Consider the following 20,000-nt stretch of genomic DNA (forward strand, 5'->3'; position numbering starts at 1 on the left):
CCAGCGTATGTGCACACAACATACAGCAGTGAAGAACACAGGAGATCATGTAGGCAAACTGCACACATCTGCTACTGATTAGCAGGAAAACAACAGGGCAAGACTATTGTAACACCGATGCTGTTTGGAGACTTGGGAGAGCCAGATGAAATTATATATCAGCTACAGTTTGGTTAAAGGAGTTCATGGCTTGTCACTGAAACACGTATGTTAGTAACTGCTGGGAAACTTGAGCTGGTCTCTGCAGACTAGACATAAAGGCAACAGAATACAGCAGGAGAAGGAGGATGCATTAGAGCACTAACAGACATATCTGACCATTCGGTAAACCCAGTCTGTGAATAGCAACTGTCCAGTCACAGCTTCATAGCTATAACCAGGGATGGAAGGCCTGTTTGTAGCAAGAAACATAGGTATTTTTAGGTATTTACACTTCAATAATCACAGCAAAACGTGTTCATCCTGATAGTGTCGGCTAAACGTATGAGTTGGTCCTGACTGAAAACCTTTTCTCTTGAAAAAAAAACGCAAAAATACCAATATATATATATATGAACCTTTTCTTATTTAACTCAGCAGCCATACTAACAACTTTTAACAAAATCTGCACGTTAATAATAGATGCTATTTATTGTTTATTGCTATTTTAACTTTTATATTAAACAAGAAAAACAACTTCCTTCAAACAGCTGAAGGTCTCTTTTTGGTTGAATCCTAATTATGATGCCAACTTTTTGCTTCTGAACTGTGGCCTCAGTCTGTAAACATGATATAACATATGCAGCCAACATTCTTATTATGACACATATCAGTCTTTTCAGCCAATTTACTCAGTAAGTTGCTAATAAGGCAGTGTTGCTTAAACTGGCTAGATACTGTAGCTGCTAAAGATCTGCCAGGAGAAATCATTTCAGAAGACAAAATCTATATTCTCAGTGTAGAAATGAGATGCCTACCTACCTCTGTCTCAAAAAACTAATCTGCCACATTATCAGCATAAACTGCACATCACTAGTAACAAGAGACAGAGCTTAAAATGGTTGACTGGTGATGCATATCAGTGTCAGGTAAAAGTTTAACCCAGAGCAACATATTTCACATTTCTAATGTCCATGTGCATGGAAGAGAATGCTAACAGGTGGGGAATGAGGAAACCAGTAATCAGTGAAACAGACAGCCCTGATTTCTCTTATTCCACGTGTCAAAAGTCTTGGGCAACAATTGGGGAGAGTCAGGTGGGTGTGGGGAAACAGGAATGCTATTCATTATCCTTAGACAATGCCACACACCAGGCAGAGGGCAGAGAATATTAGCTCTAAACAAACACTGGGTATTTATCTTAGCCATTTTTACAAATAATCAAGCAGTATTAAATATTGATTTAGGCACAAACTGTCCCTGAAGATAAAAAGCTGCATCACCACAGAGAATGAATCCATTAAATGCCAATGGTTCCCTGAAAGAAGCTATGAGAAGAAATCCAGACCTCTCTGGTGCCACAGGACTGGGAGAGTATGAATCAATGTCAACCCAGGGTGACTTACTTGCATATAATTACACAGTCTCCAACAGCATTACTGTGATGTTTTCTCTTTGATGGTCTTGGTGGTCAGTGTCGTATTTGTCCTTCGTGTGCCGTTGAAAAGAAGATTTGCTGAAATAGTCTAGTAATTTTCTACAGCAATGAAAAGTGGTGATGGATATAACAATGGATAAACAAGAAGGCATGAAAGAAAATCTGAGCTATTTCCAATTGTGTCAGTGACACAGAATCACGTGTTTATGTACTGAAAAAGAAATGGAAGGGGAAACAAATAATACCACTGACAAACCACATGTTCGGTTACTGTAGGGCTAAATGCCAAGCTATATGAATGTTTACTGAGGTGCTTCACAGTTGCTCCACACATACAAGGTCATACACTAAGAGCTGCTATACCATACATTTGTTTTTACTGTTTTAGTGTAAATCAAGTGAAAACAGGACAGAGCAGATGATGGATGGAAGAAGTGCCCACTGACCTGCTGGGGAGGCAAAAATGGTCCCTCTTGAACCACCTCATATGTCCCATTCTATTTGTGTTTTCTATGGACCCACTTGGATTTAAAAATCCATCAGTACTACTTGATTACTACTTACGCGTAATGCGAAATATGTCTGTTTGCTTTCACACATAATGATTTAATAACATTAACCATCATGCTATGAACTGAAAAAATACATTCGATACTAGAGGGCCATACGACCACAATTCAACTGAATAGGAAAACGGTACCAACTCTGTGATATAAAATTAAAATTATACATCTAAATCATCAGCCTAACAAAGGAAACATTTTTTAAAGTATATTAATTATTAGGACTTCCCAGTGTTAATGTGGTTATTATAAAAGAAAGAAAGAAATCATGTTGACCTGTTCATGTTCCTTCAGGTACTCTACAATGATTTTAAAACCAAATGCAATATTACCATGAATGCAACATCATTCATTACCACATGAGGCTAAGAAGATCTATTCAAACGAAACAAGGGAATGGATGATACCAACTAACAGAGTGGCCAATAATCTATTTTTTTCTCCCCTCAGGCCACTGCCGTGTCCACCCCTTCTCCACAGCCCCCTCATGTTGGTTTTGCTTTTAAATCTTCATCCATCTATATGTAGTCAGCTGCAAGATTTGATGTATTGGCTCCACATGGGTGATATATATAAAGGGCAAAAGACTGTTAGGAAATAATGAAATAATCCCAGTCAAATGTGATGCTGGAGATTGTAAAGGTTATTCTGCTACAAATATTGTAAGGCATAGACATTTAATGTTTAATGGATCCATCCATCTATCCATCTTCTTCCGCTTATCCAGGGCCAGGTAGTGGGGGCAGTAGCCTAAGCAGGGATTCACAGACTTCCTTTGCCCTGCACACTTCCTCCAGCTCTTCCAGGGGGACACTGAGGCGTACCCAGGCCAGTTGAGTGACATATTCCCTGCAGCGTGTCCTGAGTCTTCCCTGGGGTCTCCTCCCACTGGGACACGCCCTGAACACCTCTGGGAGGCGCCCAGGAGGCATCTGGAACAGATGCCTGAGCCACCTCAGCTGGGAGGAAGCTGCAAATGAAGCTAATTTCACCTGCTTGTATCTGAGATCTTGTCCTTTTGGTCATGACCCAAAGCTCATGACCATGAACCGCCACCTTATGGCGGTGGAGGGGTTTGAGTGGTCAAATGATCTTAGGAGCTATGTTGTCGGGGGCTATATGCCCCTAGTAGGATCTACCAAGGCAAACAGGTCTTAGGTGACGGACCAGACCAAGAGCGGTTCAATACTCCCTTATGAAGAGGACAACAAGGACTGTGACGTCCGCAAAGCACCAACCCCACCCTGGAGCCAGGCCTGGGGTTGGTGCTCGAAGGCTGTTGTAAGTATGCCTTATCTTTTTCAAATGAACTGATGTAAGTTTATATTACTTAGACATTGTGTGTATTTTGTGTTTTCCTCACTCTGATCTCCTGATATGTTTCCCTTTGCACTAGAAACAGAATGCCTACTCACAATAGGTCTTTTACCCATTCTACACAATGGGACAGTTAGCCTTATGTGCACTTTCTATACTACCCGGGACTTCTAATCTTTACTATTTGGCCCTCTGAACATGGCCACTGTTAATCTATGCAAGATGTAACTCTGACATCTGTGGGATAGATAGTTGTGTTTGATGTTAATTTCATGGTCAAAAGGAAGGACTGCTGTAGAATTTACTGCGATGTATATGAATTTTCACTGTTAAGCTGTCTTTAGTAATAATTCATAAGGGTCACTGTAACCTTTGATGCCAAACTCACCAGTCATAGAGACTGTAGCGTGTCAGTGTCTGAAGATACGCTTATGGTAAACTTTGATTAGATGAATTGATTATTTAGAGAAGAGATAACTGACTTATTACAGTTTGATATAAGAGACTGCTAGAGTAAGGAAGAGTCAAGCAGATTCTGTGATATTCCTCATGTATGCAGTCTGCTTCCAAGGCTCAGAAAAAAAATTACAAATCAACCTACATTTAAGTCAAAGGAGAATAACTAGAGTGTTGTTTTCATTCATACACCATTAAAACTCCCTGCCTTATATTAAGATCCCCATTGTGCAGCCAGAAAAGCTCAGACATATTGAGGTATGGACTTTACAAGGTTGCTAGAAGCAGATCCTTGCCTTCTTCCCATTATGCATCCTGGTGCCATCTCTTCCCCAGGGAAACTATGCAAATGCAGCCAACTGTCCCCATGATGTAAAACAAAATGACTCATCAGACTACGCCACCTACTCCCAATACTTGATGTCCAAGTCTTGGCCACCCATGACCCTGCAGCTTGGTTCCTCGGTTGTCTTTCCTTGGACTGCTTTTGGTGGATACTGCATAGTGGGAACAGATGAAAAGCCCTGCCAATTTGGACATGGTCTGCTCCATTCATCTGCTATTACAGATTGCTCCTTGTCAGAGACACTCAGATCCTTATGCTTGTTGTTTTTTCCTGCTTCCAACACATCAACTTCAAGAACTGCCCTGTGTTCACTTGCTGCTTGACAGGTGCCATGGTAACGAGACAGTCACTGCCATTCAGCCACTGTTATTAATGTTGTGGCTGATACCATAAATGCGACTACTGTTCGTCATTGTTGGTTATACACTGGCATGCTTCCTTGCAGAAAGTGAGAATGGAAGATTGATACAATACAAATATAATGTCTGCTGTACAGTTCTGTGCCAGAATATGATTAGCCTAGCTCAGTATATACAATGTAAAGATGGTCTCTTTAAAGTTCAATTATTGGTACTTTATTAAATATATACAATTAAAAACACTACAAAAACTGGCCCACCCTGTTTTCTATTACAATCACCTAGAGTGAATACCTGAGTGACTAAAATGCTTTGCTTCCAACAGATTCCACTGCAGAAACAGGACTACTGTGTATTGAAGTTACCAAAAATACTGATTTTGTCTGTTTCCTTCAGGCAGTCCACTGTTGTTTGGTCACAGTTATCAGTGAAGGGATACCAAAAACAGATGGGAGTGAGCTGTTGGGTCAGAGGGACACAGATACCTACTATGCAAAAATCTTGGACATCATCTAGACTCTTTAGGTTGTTCATGTTACATTTCTAGTGCTACAAAATCAGAAAGTTCCTCTGAATCGCCTGTGCAAGTTTCATCTTAAAACTGGGCAAAGTTTTAAAGCCACAAGTGCCTGAGTTAAAATTCTCCTCCCTAACAGAGGTTTGTGACAGATATGACAGTCCTGTCATACACCAAAACAGACCGGCATGAGTGAGAAAATGGGAGCACCTTGGTGGTGGGAATTATTATGAAGTTTAGAACCAGCTTGTCTTGGCATATGCAACATTAAATAATGCATCATTCCAGATGGTTAACCTTCTAAACCCCAGACTGCCTTTGGCTCCACATTCACAACATGCCAGAAAAGCCCCTGGCAGTGAACACAGACTCATCTCAGGCTGCAACGACTGAGGAGAGGCCACAACAATCACTGCAGCTCTGCAGACGCTCCCCAACAAGTCTGTGCTCCAATCCACAAGATGAACTTTAACTCAACATGTATTAGTCATTACAGTTGTCATTTTAGAAACAGAAAGATAAAATAACTCAAGTCTAAGGGCTATATTATTTTTACCAATAAACTGCAAGCTGGTGAAATATGTTCTAACTATATATAAGCATCATTTTTTCAAAACATGTCTCATTGTACTTCTTCACCTGCTGATACGTGTCAAAAGATCATCAGTGAGAATGGCCTGTTAAAATGATGAAATTATTGTTTTTACTCTGATTACACATTCACTGGATCACTGGACTTTCATTCATGCCATTTATCCAAGAGACAGTGCCTTAGGTGACCCTTACTTACTGAAAGCTAAAATAGAAACATGCTAAACTTCAAATGTAAAGCTTTCTAGAGTATGGAAGCCAAATAAACTTGGTTTCAAATGGTTGCAGCTAAAGTGGAACTGTAAGACATTAGATGTTATGATGTTAAAAAAGAAGCAACCAAAATATTTCACTGGTCTTCCTGGTATTATAAACAGATCCCAGCATTTTCTTACCCAGATTATAGACATTTCCCACAAAACCCCCAAATACAGGCAGCCTCTTTTATTATGGAAAACAAAATACCTCATGGCCTCTTTATTCCAACGACACTGGCACCCTGCCTGGAAAACTGAAAATATTTGTTAAATTCCCTTGGCAAATAACTTAAATAAATATCCAGTCTTTTTTTTTTTCTGTCAGAGAACAACAGTGTAATAAATTTGGCTGAGTTGTTAACCTGGATTTCAACAGCTTTAACAGGACCAGTTCTGCTTGTTCCTTAAAGGTCATTATCTAATTTCTAGACAAGACAGTCCTACACTCACTTTGAAAAATCAACTCTAGTTAAAAATTGATTTAAAAAACAATTGGAATCCAAAACAACTCCATGTTATTTAAACAATCCAACAGTAAAATTAATTTTAACCTTGGCTTTCTGTAACATACAGCAATTTTCCACTAACGTCTGAGAAATCATTATTTTTAGCTGCATATACTATGAGCAATTTCCCACTGAGCAACAACTACACAGTCTTTCACACAGATTTTCAAATTGAGTAATAAATCCATCTGTCAGATTTCAGCAGCAGAGCAACATGAGAACACAGACACTGATTGTCCAGAAAAGGTGAGTCATCAGGTGCAACCGTCTGAGATCACATGGTTTGTGAAATGCTGGTCACCCCCTCACTGGCTGTGTGGAGGAGGCTGAATCTGCAGCCTGAGACTGCTCCAGAGTTTCAAAAAAACCGGATTACTGGACTTATGTTTAGCTGTCTTCACACACGCCCAAGTTACTCAGCACCTCCTGACTTCTGACACTGTGTGTCTGTGTGTGTGTTGGGGTGGTGTAGGTACATGTGAAGAAGACATATATCCATGGCTTGTTGCTATGTGTGTAAACTCAACCTGGCCACTCATGAACCCTGTGGAAACATCTGGGTTTGAGAAGAGTCTGTAGGGGTCAAAATCTGCCTGAGCAGCTGTTCATTTTCCAGCTGGACGGATCCAAAGGCTTGTCTTCCAAAGAGAGTATCCTGAACACGAACATGGAGTGATACATGAGCTGTTAATAGCCTGGGAAAAGTCCTGGTCTAAAGCATAAGAGTCTCATTTATTAAAATGTTTGTATATAATTGTATATAGCCCAGTATCTCTAGGAATAAAATCTCATTCCTCATCTTTTATGTCAAGTACCAAGGCTCAGCACCAATGGAAGGAGTGTGCTCTTTATGCAGGGTGGCAGAAGGTAAAAATGTGGAGGTTTGGGTGGTGCATAGGTTTCATACAGGTGACAGGATTTCTTGTCATATCATAGACCTGCAATTAACACGTAACTACAATCTATCACAAACCAAACCCAACCTCAAGTTTTTTTTAGCTATTTAGATTTTGTGTTGGTGAGGTACCAGTGAGACAATGAAATACAATCCAAGATGTCCAGATTACACACTTCAGTCTTATTAGACTTTAAAGCTGACAGAATTTTACAAGTCTGGATAGTAATCCCAGCCGCAATGATTTCATTTTTTCATGTGACAATTGATATGTAAACTCAGAAACTCAGTTTGTTCATGTGTATATGTGACTGACAAATATAAATCAAATAGCATCTGGCTGACATGATATGTATGTGCAAAAGCTGAGTTTGTTTATTGCTGGATGACCCTGTCTTTTTTGCAAGAGCCTTGTGAGTTGGCATCCCCCTTCAAATTTTATCAAAGAACTGTAAGATGTTTTTAATGTAAACCAAATCAGGTCTTCATTCACGCCAATAGCTCCTTAAAAACAGGGTTTCATTTTGTGTATTTTGCTACAATTTCAAACACGTAAGGAAGCAAAACCAAAGAAATTCCAGCTATACATACTGGAGCAGATCTGTAAACAGCCACAAGCAAGCACATGGCCACAAACACAAAGTCGTTTCCATGATGAGATGCAGACGGAGAACAGGGCCATCTCTAATCTGCTGTTTCTTCTGAAATAGTGGCGAGGTTCACAATGGGTGTACTGAGATGTTGTTTCCCAGCTCGCTCCCTGTGCTACCTCGCTCTGTCACAGAGAGTGGGAACAAAGGTGTCGCAGTCAGGGGAAGTGTCTGTTTCCTATTATTCACTAATAAATACCTTCACCTTCCTCTTCTGGGCCAGTGCTGTCAAATCAGCACACCCTGGGTTACTGGGAAGTTCACACACATCTGCTGATGCTAGTATCTGTACAAAAGAGACGCAGCTGCCTAATCAACACTGTTACACAGCAGCAGATGGTGATTCACAAATGCAACACTGGCTTTGATCAGTTGTGGCTGCTCAAAGCGTAACAGCACCTTCAAATTCTGCTGGGAGCTTCTCTACTAGTATACTTAAAACTGCAACAGAGGACTGGGAGAACAGCTACTGTAGACGGCACGGCCTTATGGCTACGTAGTGTCAGGGGACACAAACTGACCGCTGCTCCGTGTAGCATAGACAGAGTCAGAGGTAACAGCCATGGGAAGCTATACTTTCCTTTCCAAGTGCTTTAAGCTCTGAGTCTAAGATAATTTTGCAATAATATTGCTCTTAGACTTATAGTCATCTGAATAGAGAAACATGTAATCCCCTGCAGCAAATCAGCAGGGCTTGTATCTGGAGTATTTTGGGAAGATTGTGAAATAGGTCAGATAATTCAAAGAAATACAAATTAGGATTTGGTAAAAACAAATATACACATGCATATGCACATTACGTTTATCTTTTATATGTTTTCCTTTAGATAACCAATAAACTACAGGTAATAAACACAGCCATTCACTGTCAAATGTAAGCTTCAGCCACTCTTAGGGGTCACTGTACAATTGAAAACTTGAGACAACTTAATAAGAAATGAAAGAAAATCATATTAAACATGGTCTTACATGACAATATCTAGCAACAACCACCACCTTCATGTCATTAATGCTGCCAGGCTTGTGCACAGATTGCACATGATTACAGGAAGACATGTAAAATTTATGTGGTCGAACCTTTTCTAATATACAGTAACACTGTGTTTCAGGAGCTGCAGACCAAAATTCTAGTATCTGTGTCCAAACCTCTCTAGTGGCTCACAAAGAAGGACAAGCTACACATGAACTCTTACATAAAGTCTTGAGACCAACATAACATCTCATCACCACTATTATCAAAAGGCCCCAGCGGAGACTGTAACACTGACCTCGTCCCCAGAAGTTCTGAAGCTGAGTGGAGATTTCCCAACCCTCTGGGGTCACTCAGCGAGCATTTAGTGTAAGAAAAACAGCTGGGGAGAAATTTCTGAGCTGCTTGGCTGCTAACTGCCAGACCAAAAGAGAAGAATGTGCTAAGATACGGCAAGACAAATCTGAGGTGAATGGAGGAGGAGCAGGAGAGAAAGAATGACATAGTCCTTGAAGGAAGACAGAGTCAGAGAGGGAAACAGTGTGATGGGGGCTGTGGACCGTATCTGTACTTGGGAGACATTGTTTTGGTTTGTGGGAGCCTGAAGTGAAACCACATTCCCATATGTAGACACTTCACACACTCAGTAAGGAGGAGGGATGCACATGTGTGTTTAACCATGTATGTAGACACACATCCCTACTGTACATGCACTCATATTCACATAAACAGTGATGATTGTCTAACACAGTGCCTCAGCAGTGGAAACATGTCTGTTTGCATGTGTACGTGCAGGCTGGAGTGGTCTGTACAGCTAACAAAGCCTGTTTTGTTAGATCCCGCCCCCTCCAGTTTATGTGCATTTCTCAAGCTTTGTTTGTCTCACTGTTTCTCCTCTAAGCTACTTCTTCAGCCATGATGTGATTCAGACAGGGCTGCTGTGACACACAATGTGTACTGCATATGAAGGACTGTGCTGATTTTATCTGCACAGGCCTGCTTATGTTCTCAGGATCAGATGTGGCAGCATATCAATCCACTGTTCTGCTTCGCACTCATACACTAAATTCACCAAGCACTCCACAGTAACACTTCTTGCTGTGACCAGTTAGTAGCTATTGTGGGATAGGGCAGCAAAGACTTTCCAAAGCCTGACTGCTTCACTCAGCTTATGAAGCAGAATTTTGTAACGCCATCACTCTCGGCCGTATCCGTAGCGTTAAACACAATCCTCCCCCAAAACATGTCAGCCTACTAGATGCAGCCTCACTCTTGAACGTGTGTATATCAACAATACATGAAATAATAAAGACTGGGAAGTTTATGCAGATGATGTGACTCTGGTGGTTTCATCACAGTGTGAACTCCACGACACGCAGGAGCAGTTCACAGCTGACTGTGAAACAGCTGGGATGAGCACCTCCAAGTGTCAGGCCATGGTACAGAAAACAGTGGACTGCTCTCAAGTTGGGAACTGGTGGTAATGCAGTCATTGTGCCATACATACTGTTCTGGTGAACAGGGAGGTGAACATGGACATGCTGATACAGTATGTGTTCCATCCCTCATCTGGAAATGCCTGGGGATCCCCTGGGAGAAGCTGGGGGATGTGGCTGGGGAGAAGGGCGCCTGAGCCGTGACCCAGACCAGTTTAAGCAGCAGAAAACAGTTGAATTATTTGTTATCCAAATAAGGCAACAGACAATATTTTCATGTGTCTGACAATACAAAACATTCAACACCCATTAATTAAGCTCATGTAAATATGGCTACATTGTCAAAAGAGTTGGGCACAGCACTCCATCCACAGAGAAATATAACCTGTTGTATCTCGAATCAGTGCAGCCCCTTATACTCCCATGATGACAGGACACCATCATTTCTGATAATGTCCATAAACCAAACATCAGATGGGAGGCACACACTTGATATATTTACTTTAACCAACACCACACAAGCCTGGATTGCATGTGGGTGTTCTCCTAAATTAGCAGACATGAAAATGAACTCAGATCATGCGTGTCGGTAGATACTCTAATACACAGAGCACTGCTGCTGCAGCTCCTCATTTCAACCCAACAGATTTGATGCACATGGCCTGGGACTGACATTTGTTTTTGTCAGATTTACACAGTGATTGATGAATGATGAGCTATGCCAGTTTAGCTTCAAAGCTAAAATTAACACTGCACTGTAGGAGGAGTAATTTTTGGTCAGATTCCATCAGTCTGGTGGTCAAAAAAAATCTCAAAATGAGACCCAAGTTGAAAATAACTGTAATTACTCTAACTGTACTAATGTTTTTCAAGCTATAACTCAAAATAGCTATGCTGGAATTGAAATCAAGGCCTAAAACTGTCTAACCATAACCTAAATTTGGTAACAGATTTGCCTTATTAATCATACTTTAAAACCAGTCTTCTTCAAGCAATTCTACTTCCTTTTACATGTTGCTATGTATAAAGGCAGTAAACATTTTCCCAGCAGCTCTGGTAGTAGATGTGTGAAAACCTCAAATCTAAATTTTCTGTCTCAAAACAAACAACAGATTGTGGTTACCAAGGTGTTTTCGGAGGTGCCACAGTAGGTGCTTCACAATCATTCAGCTGATATTTCACAGCTCCACTCTGACGTTCCATGAAATGAAATGACTGTATTTTGGTATGACATCAGCATGGGAGGGGTGGTGTTGATTTTCCAGTGTGCAGGGGAAGCACCTGGCTGTGAGCTGGAGGCTCTACAGCAGTGAGCTGACCCCTGGCATTCCACACAGTGATTATGCCAGGCTAAATCACCATCCAAACCTCAGCTAGATGCCCCCCAACCCCTCACTTTCAGCTCTACAGTTTCATAATAAACACAGCTGACACTCCACCATGAGAAGCATTAGGGAGACAAAGTGGTTCTCCATAATTTACAACTCATAGCAAACTGCTACAGAAGTAGGGCAGGCTGCACAGAGACATAATGACACAGTAATACAGACTAAAAAGACAGAATGCATGCTGCTGTAATAATAATGTGAGCCCAGTATTAAAATCTGGGAAAATATTACAAAAACCTACTGCCCTCTTCAAGTGACACTTGACTGTACACTAAGTGGCAACCTGCACTTACTGTATTTCATCCATGTGAAGGATTGAGAGGGGCGTCTCCTCCCCATTGTCCCTGGCAGGCCCACTGCACAGCCCCTATGACATGTTAACTGCCTATTTTAATATTTCAGCACTTGTAAGGGAGTTCTGAATTGAAATGTCATGAGTAAACCCAGAGCAGCAACAGTGTGTAACTGCCCTCTGACCAACTGTTAAAGGCTATAACCCAATGTGTGTCACCGATTCAGTGACTCAAACCGGTTTTACTAGTGGCCCACAGCGAGGCCTGGTGCGAAGCCTCATTACAGGAAAGTCTAGCTTTTTAAGCTGTGATGATGATGCAGTGTCACCAAGACACTTTACTCATTACAGTACCTGTTCAGATGGGCAAGCAGGGTGGGAACTATTCCTTATTTTCACCTTTGTTAAATCAGTTGATTGCAATTAATCAGTTAATTGGTCGGTATATTAAGTGTCAGTAAAACAAAGAAAAATACGCATTACAATCCTTTTAAACCCAACTCGGCATATTCAGGGTGTTTGGTTTGTTCAGCTGACAGTCCGAAGCCCAAATCTCTCCAGTGTACTATCAAAGAAAATCAAATATTTACATTTGAGAATAAAAATTACTCAGATGAATAATCAATTATAAAAATTGTTGTAATTTTGACAGTAATGGAAGCTTTTTCCTCTGCCATTTCATTTAAAAGATACAAAATACTTTTCTTCATTACAAAAAAATGCATGACAAATGAAAGACTACAGCACAGAAAAGATTAATGGTACAGTATATGACATAGCAATACCATCTCATAAGTTTGATTGAGCAAACACTTACATTGGCATTTTCTAATTCATACTTACTCTCTTTGTCATTTGCACTTCTGATTTCACTGCCTGTATTTTGATGTGATTTATCCGTTGGATTTTCTCATCCAGCAGCACATAATTCCGACACAGAAATTCCAAAGTCTGACTTAGCCTGCCACACTTTTGACTAAGTCCACATATTTTGACTTAATGTCCCATAATTTGGACTTTCACAGACAAACGTAAATACCCTCTTCCAGACAAGCACTTATCTCTATTAGCTAATACAGCCTACATGCATAGTTTGGATTTGGTGAAATAGCTCAGTATTCAGTAACACCAAGAGGCTTTAAGAAACCTGCCACTGTTGATACAGTGAAAATGAGCAACTCGACGGCAATGAGGTAGGAAAGTTCTGCCAGTCTCCTACTTTGCTGCTGTGTGCAAAGACCTCAACCCTATCACACAAATCTTCAGTTATTTACTAACCTGGCTAACATCTCGTATCAGGTTTCTATTTGTTTTATAGTTGTTACTAAAAAATAAAAACTCCTGAATGGGTGCTATACCCAAGTGGAATCAATTGTTCCTTGGTCTCAGATCACAATTTTCTTCTTCTTCTTCTTTTCCTTTGGGCTGCTCCCTTCAGGGGTCGCCACAGCCAATCATCTGCCTCCATTTAACCCTATCCTCTGTCTCCTCCTCACCCACACCAACTATCCTCATGTCCTCCTTCACTACATCCAAGAACCTCCTCTTTGGTCTTCCTCTAGGCCTCCTTCCTGGCAGCTCTAACCTCAGCATCCTTTTACCAATGTATCAGATCACAATTTTATAAACATTAATCTATGAGTACTGGAGATATCCTTCTATCAGAAATAAACATGCTAATACGATGAAAAAAATGCCCTCTTTGGTGTAGGTAAAAACAAAATTACTCTTGAGTTACATGAAGCAAAATCCATTACTCCAAGGCCTGATGGAGTAACAGAGCAAAAGCACAGAGAGGAACATCTGTCTGGAAACAGTGAGGAGAGCTCCAAATACCATGGCAGACAAATATATACTGACAAATTACTTTCAAGCTAGCAGAGTGACTGAATGAAAGAGTTCGTCCAATTCATTTGCTGATGAAAGCTCTAAAACACTGAAGTAGACAACATCCTCCATCGTACTGCTCTGGCTGACATCATGCAGTCAACCAGTAGAAACTGAACTGCAACCAAGTCATCCTGCATGGATTTCAGCTGCTGCTTTAACGCACATTTGTTCTTACTGCTTTTCTTTTCATTTCCTCCTCATTAGTGAGCACTAATGAGCCAAGCCCGATATGACTCAGTGTCATTGTGAGTCATGATGCTCTGGACCTGGTAAGATAGTCATAATCACTACAGTAATACAATGTTCTCTTAGAGCGGATGTGATAGCCTTTCAGTAGAGAACAGCTCACACTGTACACTGTATAGATGAAAAAAAGAATCAGTATTCTTCCTCCAAACATCTTCTTAAAAGAGACACTGTGAAGGATCCCAAAGATTCAATCACCCTGCTCACCATAGATTACTACTCCCACAATAAGTCCAGCTAAACAGCAGTTCAACTCTAGTTTGCAAACATCAGCAGGGGTGTTCTTTCTGTTATTTATTCCTTTAATGTGAAATAGTTTAAAGCAGCATTAAATGAGATGAGATAAACTTTATTAATCCCTAAAGGGAAATTCAGGGTGCCAGATGAATTGGGAGACAATGAAATGTTGGTCAGTGAGAAACCCAACTGGAGTGTGTTGCACCAGGCAGCAACAGGTTCTGAATGATTCATTATGTTTGGAAGAAAGGAGCTGTTTGTAGAACAAAGGCTCAATGCTGATGGTTACAACAGAGGCCGGCGAAAGCTCCACTGTCAACACTGCCAGAAATACAAATCCAATCCCAGTGATTAATGCACAGCATCCTGTATTTATCATTAAATATGATTATATGAAACTGATGCAACTGTGTTACTATGCAACGGAGTGAAGGACTGATGGTAACTTCCTGACAAAGCTCCTCTGAGTTTTGAATAAATTACCAGAATGAGGAAATAGCGAAGCAGATTTTTTGTTTCTCAATCAGTCACTTCACCAATGCCATCTCACAGCCTCTGCTACACGTCTGATAAACCCACTGATGACACATTCAAGGATAACTGTTCAGGAACCTCCAGTTTCATTATGCATGATTCAGCCTCAAGTATGTGGAGTAGGGTGTAATTAACAACAGTAATATTGATACTGCAGGCTGACAGGAAAACATAACCAACCAGGAAAGGATGAACAGTATCAATGCAGCTATCGAAATCAAGTGTGTGTCGAGTTCTCACAGATTTTTGGGAAATTCATTTGTTTTGTGTTTAATCCAAAAACTGGAAATAGGCGGAGACAACTATGTTACATTAGCTTATACAATTAGTACAGGCCCAAAACCAAACTTTTAAGCTCAATGGCCAAATTTAACTATAAACAAAGTAGTACTTGTTTCAGTTACCATATCAATAGAGGGCCTTTCCTCACCACAGTCTTGTGTCATTTCCTTCAACTTCACAGGTTATTTTTAGGTGGTTTCGCTTGAGTGCATACAACAGTAGAGTGACAGTAACAGTGGGTGAGTGGAGAGAGTCTACATCTGTGTGGGCTACATTAAACTTCATCAGTGTGTGATAAGTCAGAGCCTACATCAGATTTGCTCTGCATCAGTATCAAAAACGTCCACACACCCAGCCAAGGCACAGTGAGAGGACAGTTTGTGTGCTTTTAGAAACAAGGCCAGGATTTCTTCAGTGTGTTCATATATTCTCTGTAAACTCTTGAGTCTATCCTTCACACCAGGGCTCATCATCAATTCATTCATCATTGACTCAGAATTGTCATAACTAAGAGTGGAAATTCATTTATTCACCCTGGGAACAGTACTGTGACAAAAAAGAAAACAAAACCAATTGCTCTTAAGGTCCAAAGCTGACCGGACAGATAAAGACAACGTAAGATAAACACGTATGACAAAAAATTATAATAAAATAAAAATAAATAAATAAATTGAAGAATTGACACAACTAAGACTGAGTGCAGGCTGACTACTGACCACAGTCTCCTCATTCTTTTGGTACCAGAAAAGTACACATCATCCAACAAGACAGATAAGCTGCGGCACTGGCCAATCGAGTACCAGCCAGCACACATTCCTGGTAGATTCCTTTGCAATGTGAATATATATATCTAAGGTTTACCTCATGATGACAAAGATAAAATAGTTGCTGATGTGATAATGTTCCAGAGCTATGTTACATTACAAAACATCGTGACGTCTCTCTGCTTCTGATAACAGACCTGTTTTCAGCCTGAAGACCCAACAACAGTCCAAAAACCCAATGGCATTCAAACCTAATAAATCAAAGAAAACAGCAAGTCATCTCATTTGACACCTGCATATTACTTTGCATTTTTACTTAAAAATCTGTTATAAAGTGGTTATTCTTCACCAAACTTACACAGTGTTCTTTTGGGCAGGACCCCACTTAGATCAGCTCCTCTGCCTGACATCCAAATAGCAGCCTCCTCCTGCTTCATCTCCTTCAGCATCACATCATAACAACCCTGACACATCTGGGTTGAAACTCCACTTTCAGACACTAAGACCTTCGTCCCACTATGATAAGCATGCCTCTACATTAAGAGGAGGGCTGTGCACAGTTTCCACACATGGACCAGCAGCAGTAACTCTATTAATGAAGATTAGCACTGTGATAATATGATCTTGTTGTAGCCTTATTACCCTCAAGCTTCTCTGCACAGCCAACAGGACAGCTGCTGCACACGTACCATACTGTCAGTTTCTACAGTGAAACAAAGTAAAACAAAATCAAAACTGTCACTACTTCTTTATTTTCAGAAAAAGGCCCAAACCTCATTTACCCTGGAGAATCACAATACTTGTTCCTGGCCTGTTGAGTGGTTTATAAATCAGAGGGCACTGATTCAGAGGACTAGAACCAGGGAAATCGATTTATGATTGATACTACACTGGTCCCTGCAGGAAAGCTCACTTTGCTTTAACCTGCCCCAGAAAGGTATCAACACTGGATGAATTTACGCTTGATGGTCACACACACACACACACACACACACACACTTGATGAGTCTGTCCTTAAAGAACATTTTCCTGCTCTCGACACCACCCTGCTGCCTCACCCAGCAACTCCAATCCACACAGAGGATGTTGTGTTTGAAGTGTCTGGTGGTGCAGGTTTATGTCTTCACGTTCCTGGTTCTGGTGGTTGTATATGAAGCAGGATGTGCTGCTCTGACGTCACGGCTCATGAATCATCTTACTGTACATATCTTCACATTCATATCTTTCTTTAAAGCAAACGAGAGGAGAAGCAATAAGAACTGGCACCACTGGTTCCTTCAGCTGAGGCTGCTGGGCTGGTGGATGAAAACTGATTACAACAAACTGTCAGAGTACTGGGTGGTGTCACTGTCTCCACCACAAGCTCAGTCTCCTCCAATACGCTAATCACAGAGCCAACACTCTGAGGTAGAAGGCAGGAATGAAAAAACAGAAGTAGGACGTGTTTACCGAGTTGCAGCAGGAACAGAGTTTCTGAAGTGACTTCAGGGTGGGGATGGCCGAGGTTGCCCATGCAGGGGGAGGGTGCTGCATGCCCTGTGCACTGACGCGCACACAGAGGAGACCTGAGTATCTCACAGGAATGCGTGTGGAATGAGGAAGCAGACAGGGAGCTTCCCTTTGGGAAGGTTAGGGTTAATCTGATAAGGACACCACGGGAAAACTATTTGTTAACGCATCCCTCAATGTTGTCTTTATCTTCCAGCAGCATCAACACCGTGCCCATGTATGTGCGTGTACATGACACAGCGCTGGAAATACACTCTTTCTTAAAACATGTGTCTGGTGGTGCAGGTTTATGTCTTCATGTTCCTGGTGTTCATGACTGCCATGAGAAATTCAATCCAATTAAAGTTTCCAAATGAGTGATCAGATTAAATAATGAGATTTCCAAGGAGCCTTACCTCCAGCACCTGGACATAACTAGAGGGGAACCATCCTCTGGTTCCATCCTTCTCTCCCTCCCACCAGCCTCCGGGCAGAACCTGGACCACCTTTATAATCTCCCCGGCCTCGAAGCTCAGTCCCTGCTGGTGCTGCTCCCCGCTGAACGGGTACAAACTTTTGCAGTACGATCCAGACATCGCCGGCACCTAACTTCCCACACTGTGGCGTGATGACAGTGCTCGGGAGGAAAATAAGACAAAAATAAAGACACACTTTTGGAAGAGTGGGAGAGTTTGCGCCGCAGCTCCTCACTGCTCGTAGAGTGAAACTTGTGTGAAGTTGGTGAACAGGTTCTCTGTCTCCTGCTCATCCAGGCTGTGCGCGCAGGCTGCGGCTACTTTCGACCAGCGTGAAGCTGCGCAGCGAGACAGGCGCTGACCGGAAGCCACGTACTCGTGCCGTCAAAATAAAAGCGCATTTCGACGTTGAGTAAACTTTCTTTTAGGCTATCGCCATGGCAACCGAGCCGACGCCCCGAGATCGAAAGCCCCAGAAAAAAATAGTAACTGAACCAGTGTTAATTTTGACAGCAGATTTTAGTTTAGTTTTAGTCACAGTCCTTTGACTAAATGCAATTTTAGTTTTAGTCATATTTTATTCATCTGCTTTGTTTTAGTTTTAGTCTAGTTTTAGTCGACTCAATAGCATAAGATTTAATTTAAGTGTAACTGTCTTAAACTACTGTAATATACAAAATATTCTAAATTAAAATTAAATGAAAAACAAGTTTCATTAAATATATGGAATATGGCCTTTCCATAAAAGACCAAAAATTAGATATGCATTGTTTATGACTTGCATATGACATTCTTCATTCTTTAAAGCAAAATGTCAACTCCAAAATGTTTCGTTCACGAACGTGCCACGGGCTGTCAGAGCTGCGCCTGCGCACATACAACGCTGTACTGTCATGGCAGAGATTAGTGAAGGACAATCATGAGTCAGTGCGTTAAGTGAACGAGATCTTAAAAAGGCAGATTCGTTCACAAACTTATCACTATCTTACATTAAATAAAAATGAACATTTTCTTCAAACGTGCACTCTTCATGTTGTTACATAACCGATTCAACTTGAGAACAAATAACATTTATTATCTTTAGCATGTCAGTCACGTTTAATGTACTTCTACTTCTCTAGTTAGTAGCCTACAGCGAAACACACAAAAAGCATTAGCAAAAATGTCCCTACGCTTTTTCATGCGCAGTCCTAGTCCAGGTTTTATTTTGAAATCGACTGTGTAACCGGATGTAGTAGCTACCCTCCATTTCCTCTGCTTTTTTCATCTGTAGTTATTTTCAGTTGTGATGATGTCTTTTTTGCGGTTTAGTGGGGGCTGAGTATTTATGAGAGGCAGTGACGACGGTGATAACAGTTTCATGATGATAATTAGCCTAATGTAGTAAAATATTAGTTTTAGTTAGTCAAACATTATCATTGTTAATCACAAAAAAGTTAAGCGTTAACTGGTTTATTAGTTAAAGTCGTTCTTGGCATTGTATTTACAATGGCATGTAACTTTAATATGAACATAATTTGCCTAGTAGACTACACACCCAGTATGCTGTTACTGCACAGCACAATTTATTTTCAGCCCAGACAGTAATGGTTTACTAATGATTTCTTAATACAGACACTATTTATAGTCCTTTTATCTAAAATGCATGCAACAACAGCAATCACTACATGTTGGTGCTTCAAGTCAGACCGCAAATACCACCAGATGGCTATCAGATTACCAAAACTGCACCCAGTTATGTTGACAGAAAAGGTTTAATCTTTTCTTTGTAGTACATACTGTACGGCACGCTTGAACATGTGTGTTTGTGTGTGTGACACAACTTTGGCACAGAAGTTCCAAAGGAAAGAAGCTGTAAAAATAATAAACAAGAGAAAAATGAAAGCACCATATTAAGATACAGATTTTTCTGTCTGATGATCAGCCTTCACACAATCTGAAAGCACATCTTCCTTTACTCAGAC

At 40.9% G+C, this 20,000-nt stretch overlaps 1 protein-coding gene across 1 annotated transcript in view; it reads right to left on the minus strand.

Annotated features, from left to right (window-relative positions):
* The window catches only part of gas7b (growth arrest-specific 7b), a 47,480-nt gene extending 29,111 nt beyond the window's left edge, over window positions 1-18,369 (minus strand). Inside the window, exon 1 of the mRNA XM_026315221.2 lies at window positions 17,977-18,369. Within this exon, the coding sequence (XP_026171006.1) occupies window positions 17,977-18,156 (180 nt within the window). The 5' untranslated portion in view covers window positions 18,157-18,369. The remainder of the gene's footprint in view (window positions 1-17,976) is intronic.
* Window positions 18,370-20,000: the final 1,631 nt, after the last annotated feature.

The sequence above is a fragment of the Mastacembelus armatus genome, chromosome 19 (assembly GCF_900324485.2).
Source record: "Mastacembelus armatus chromosome 19, fMasArm1.2, whole genome shotgun sequence".
In the NCBI taxonomy this organism is placed as follows: domain Eukaryota; kingdom Metazoa; phylum Chordata; class Actinopteri; order Synbranchiformes; family Mastacembelidae; genus Mastacembelus; species Mastacembelus armatus.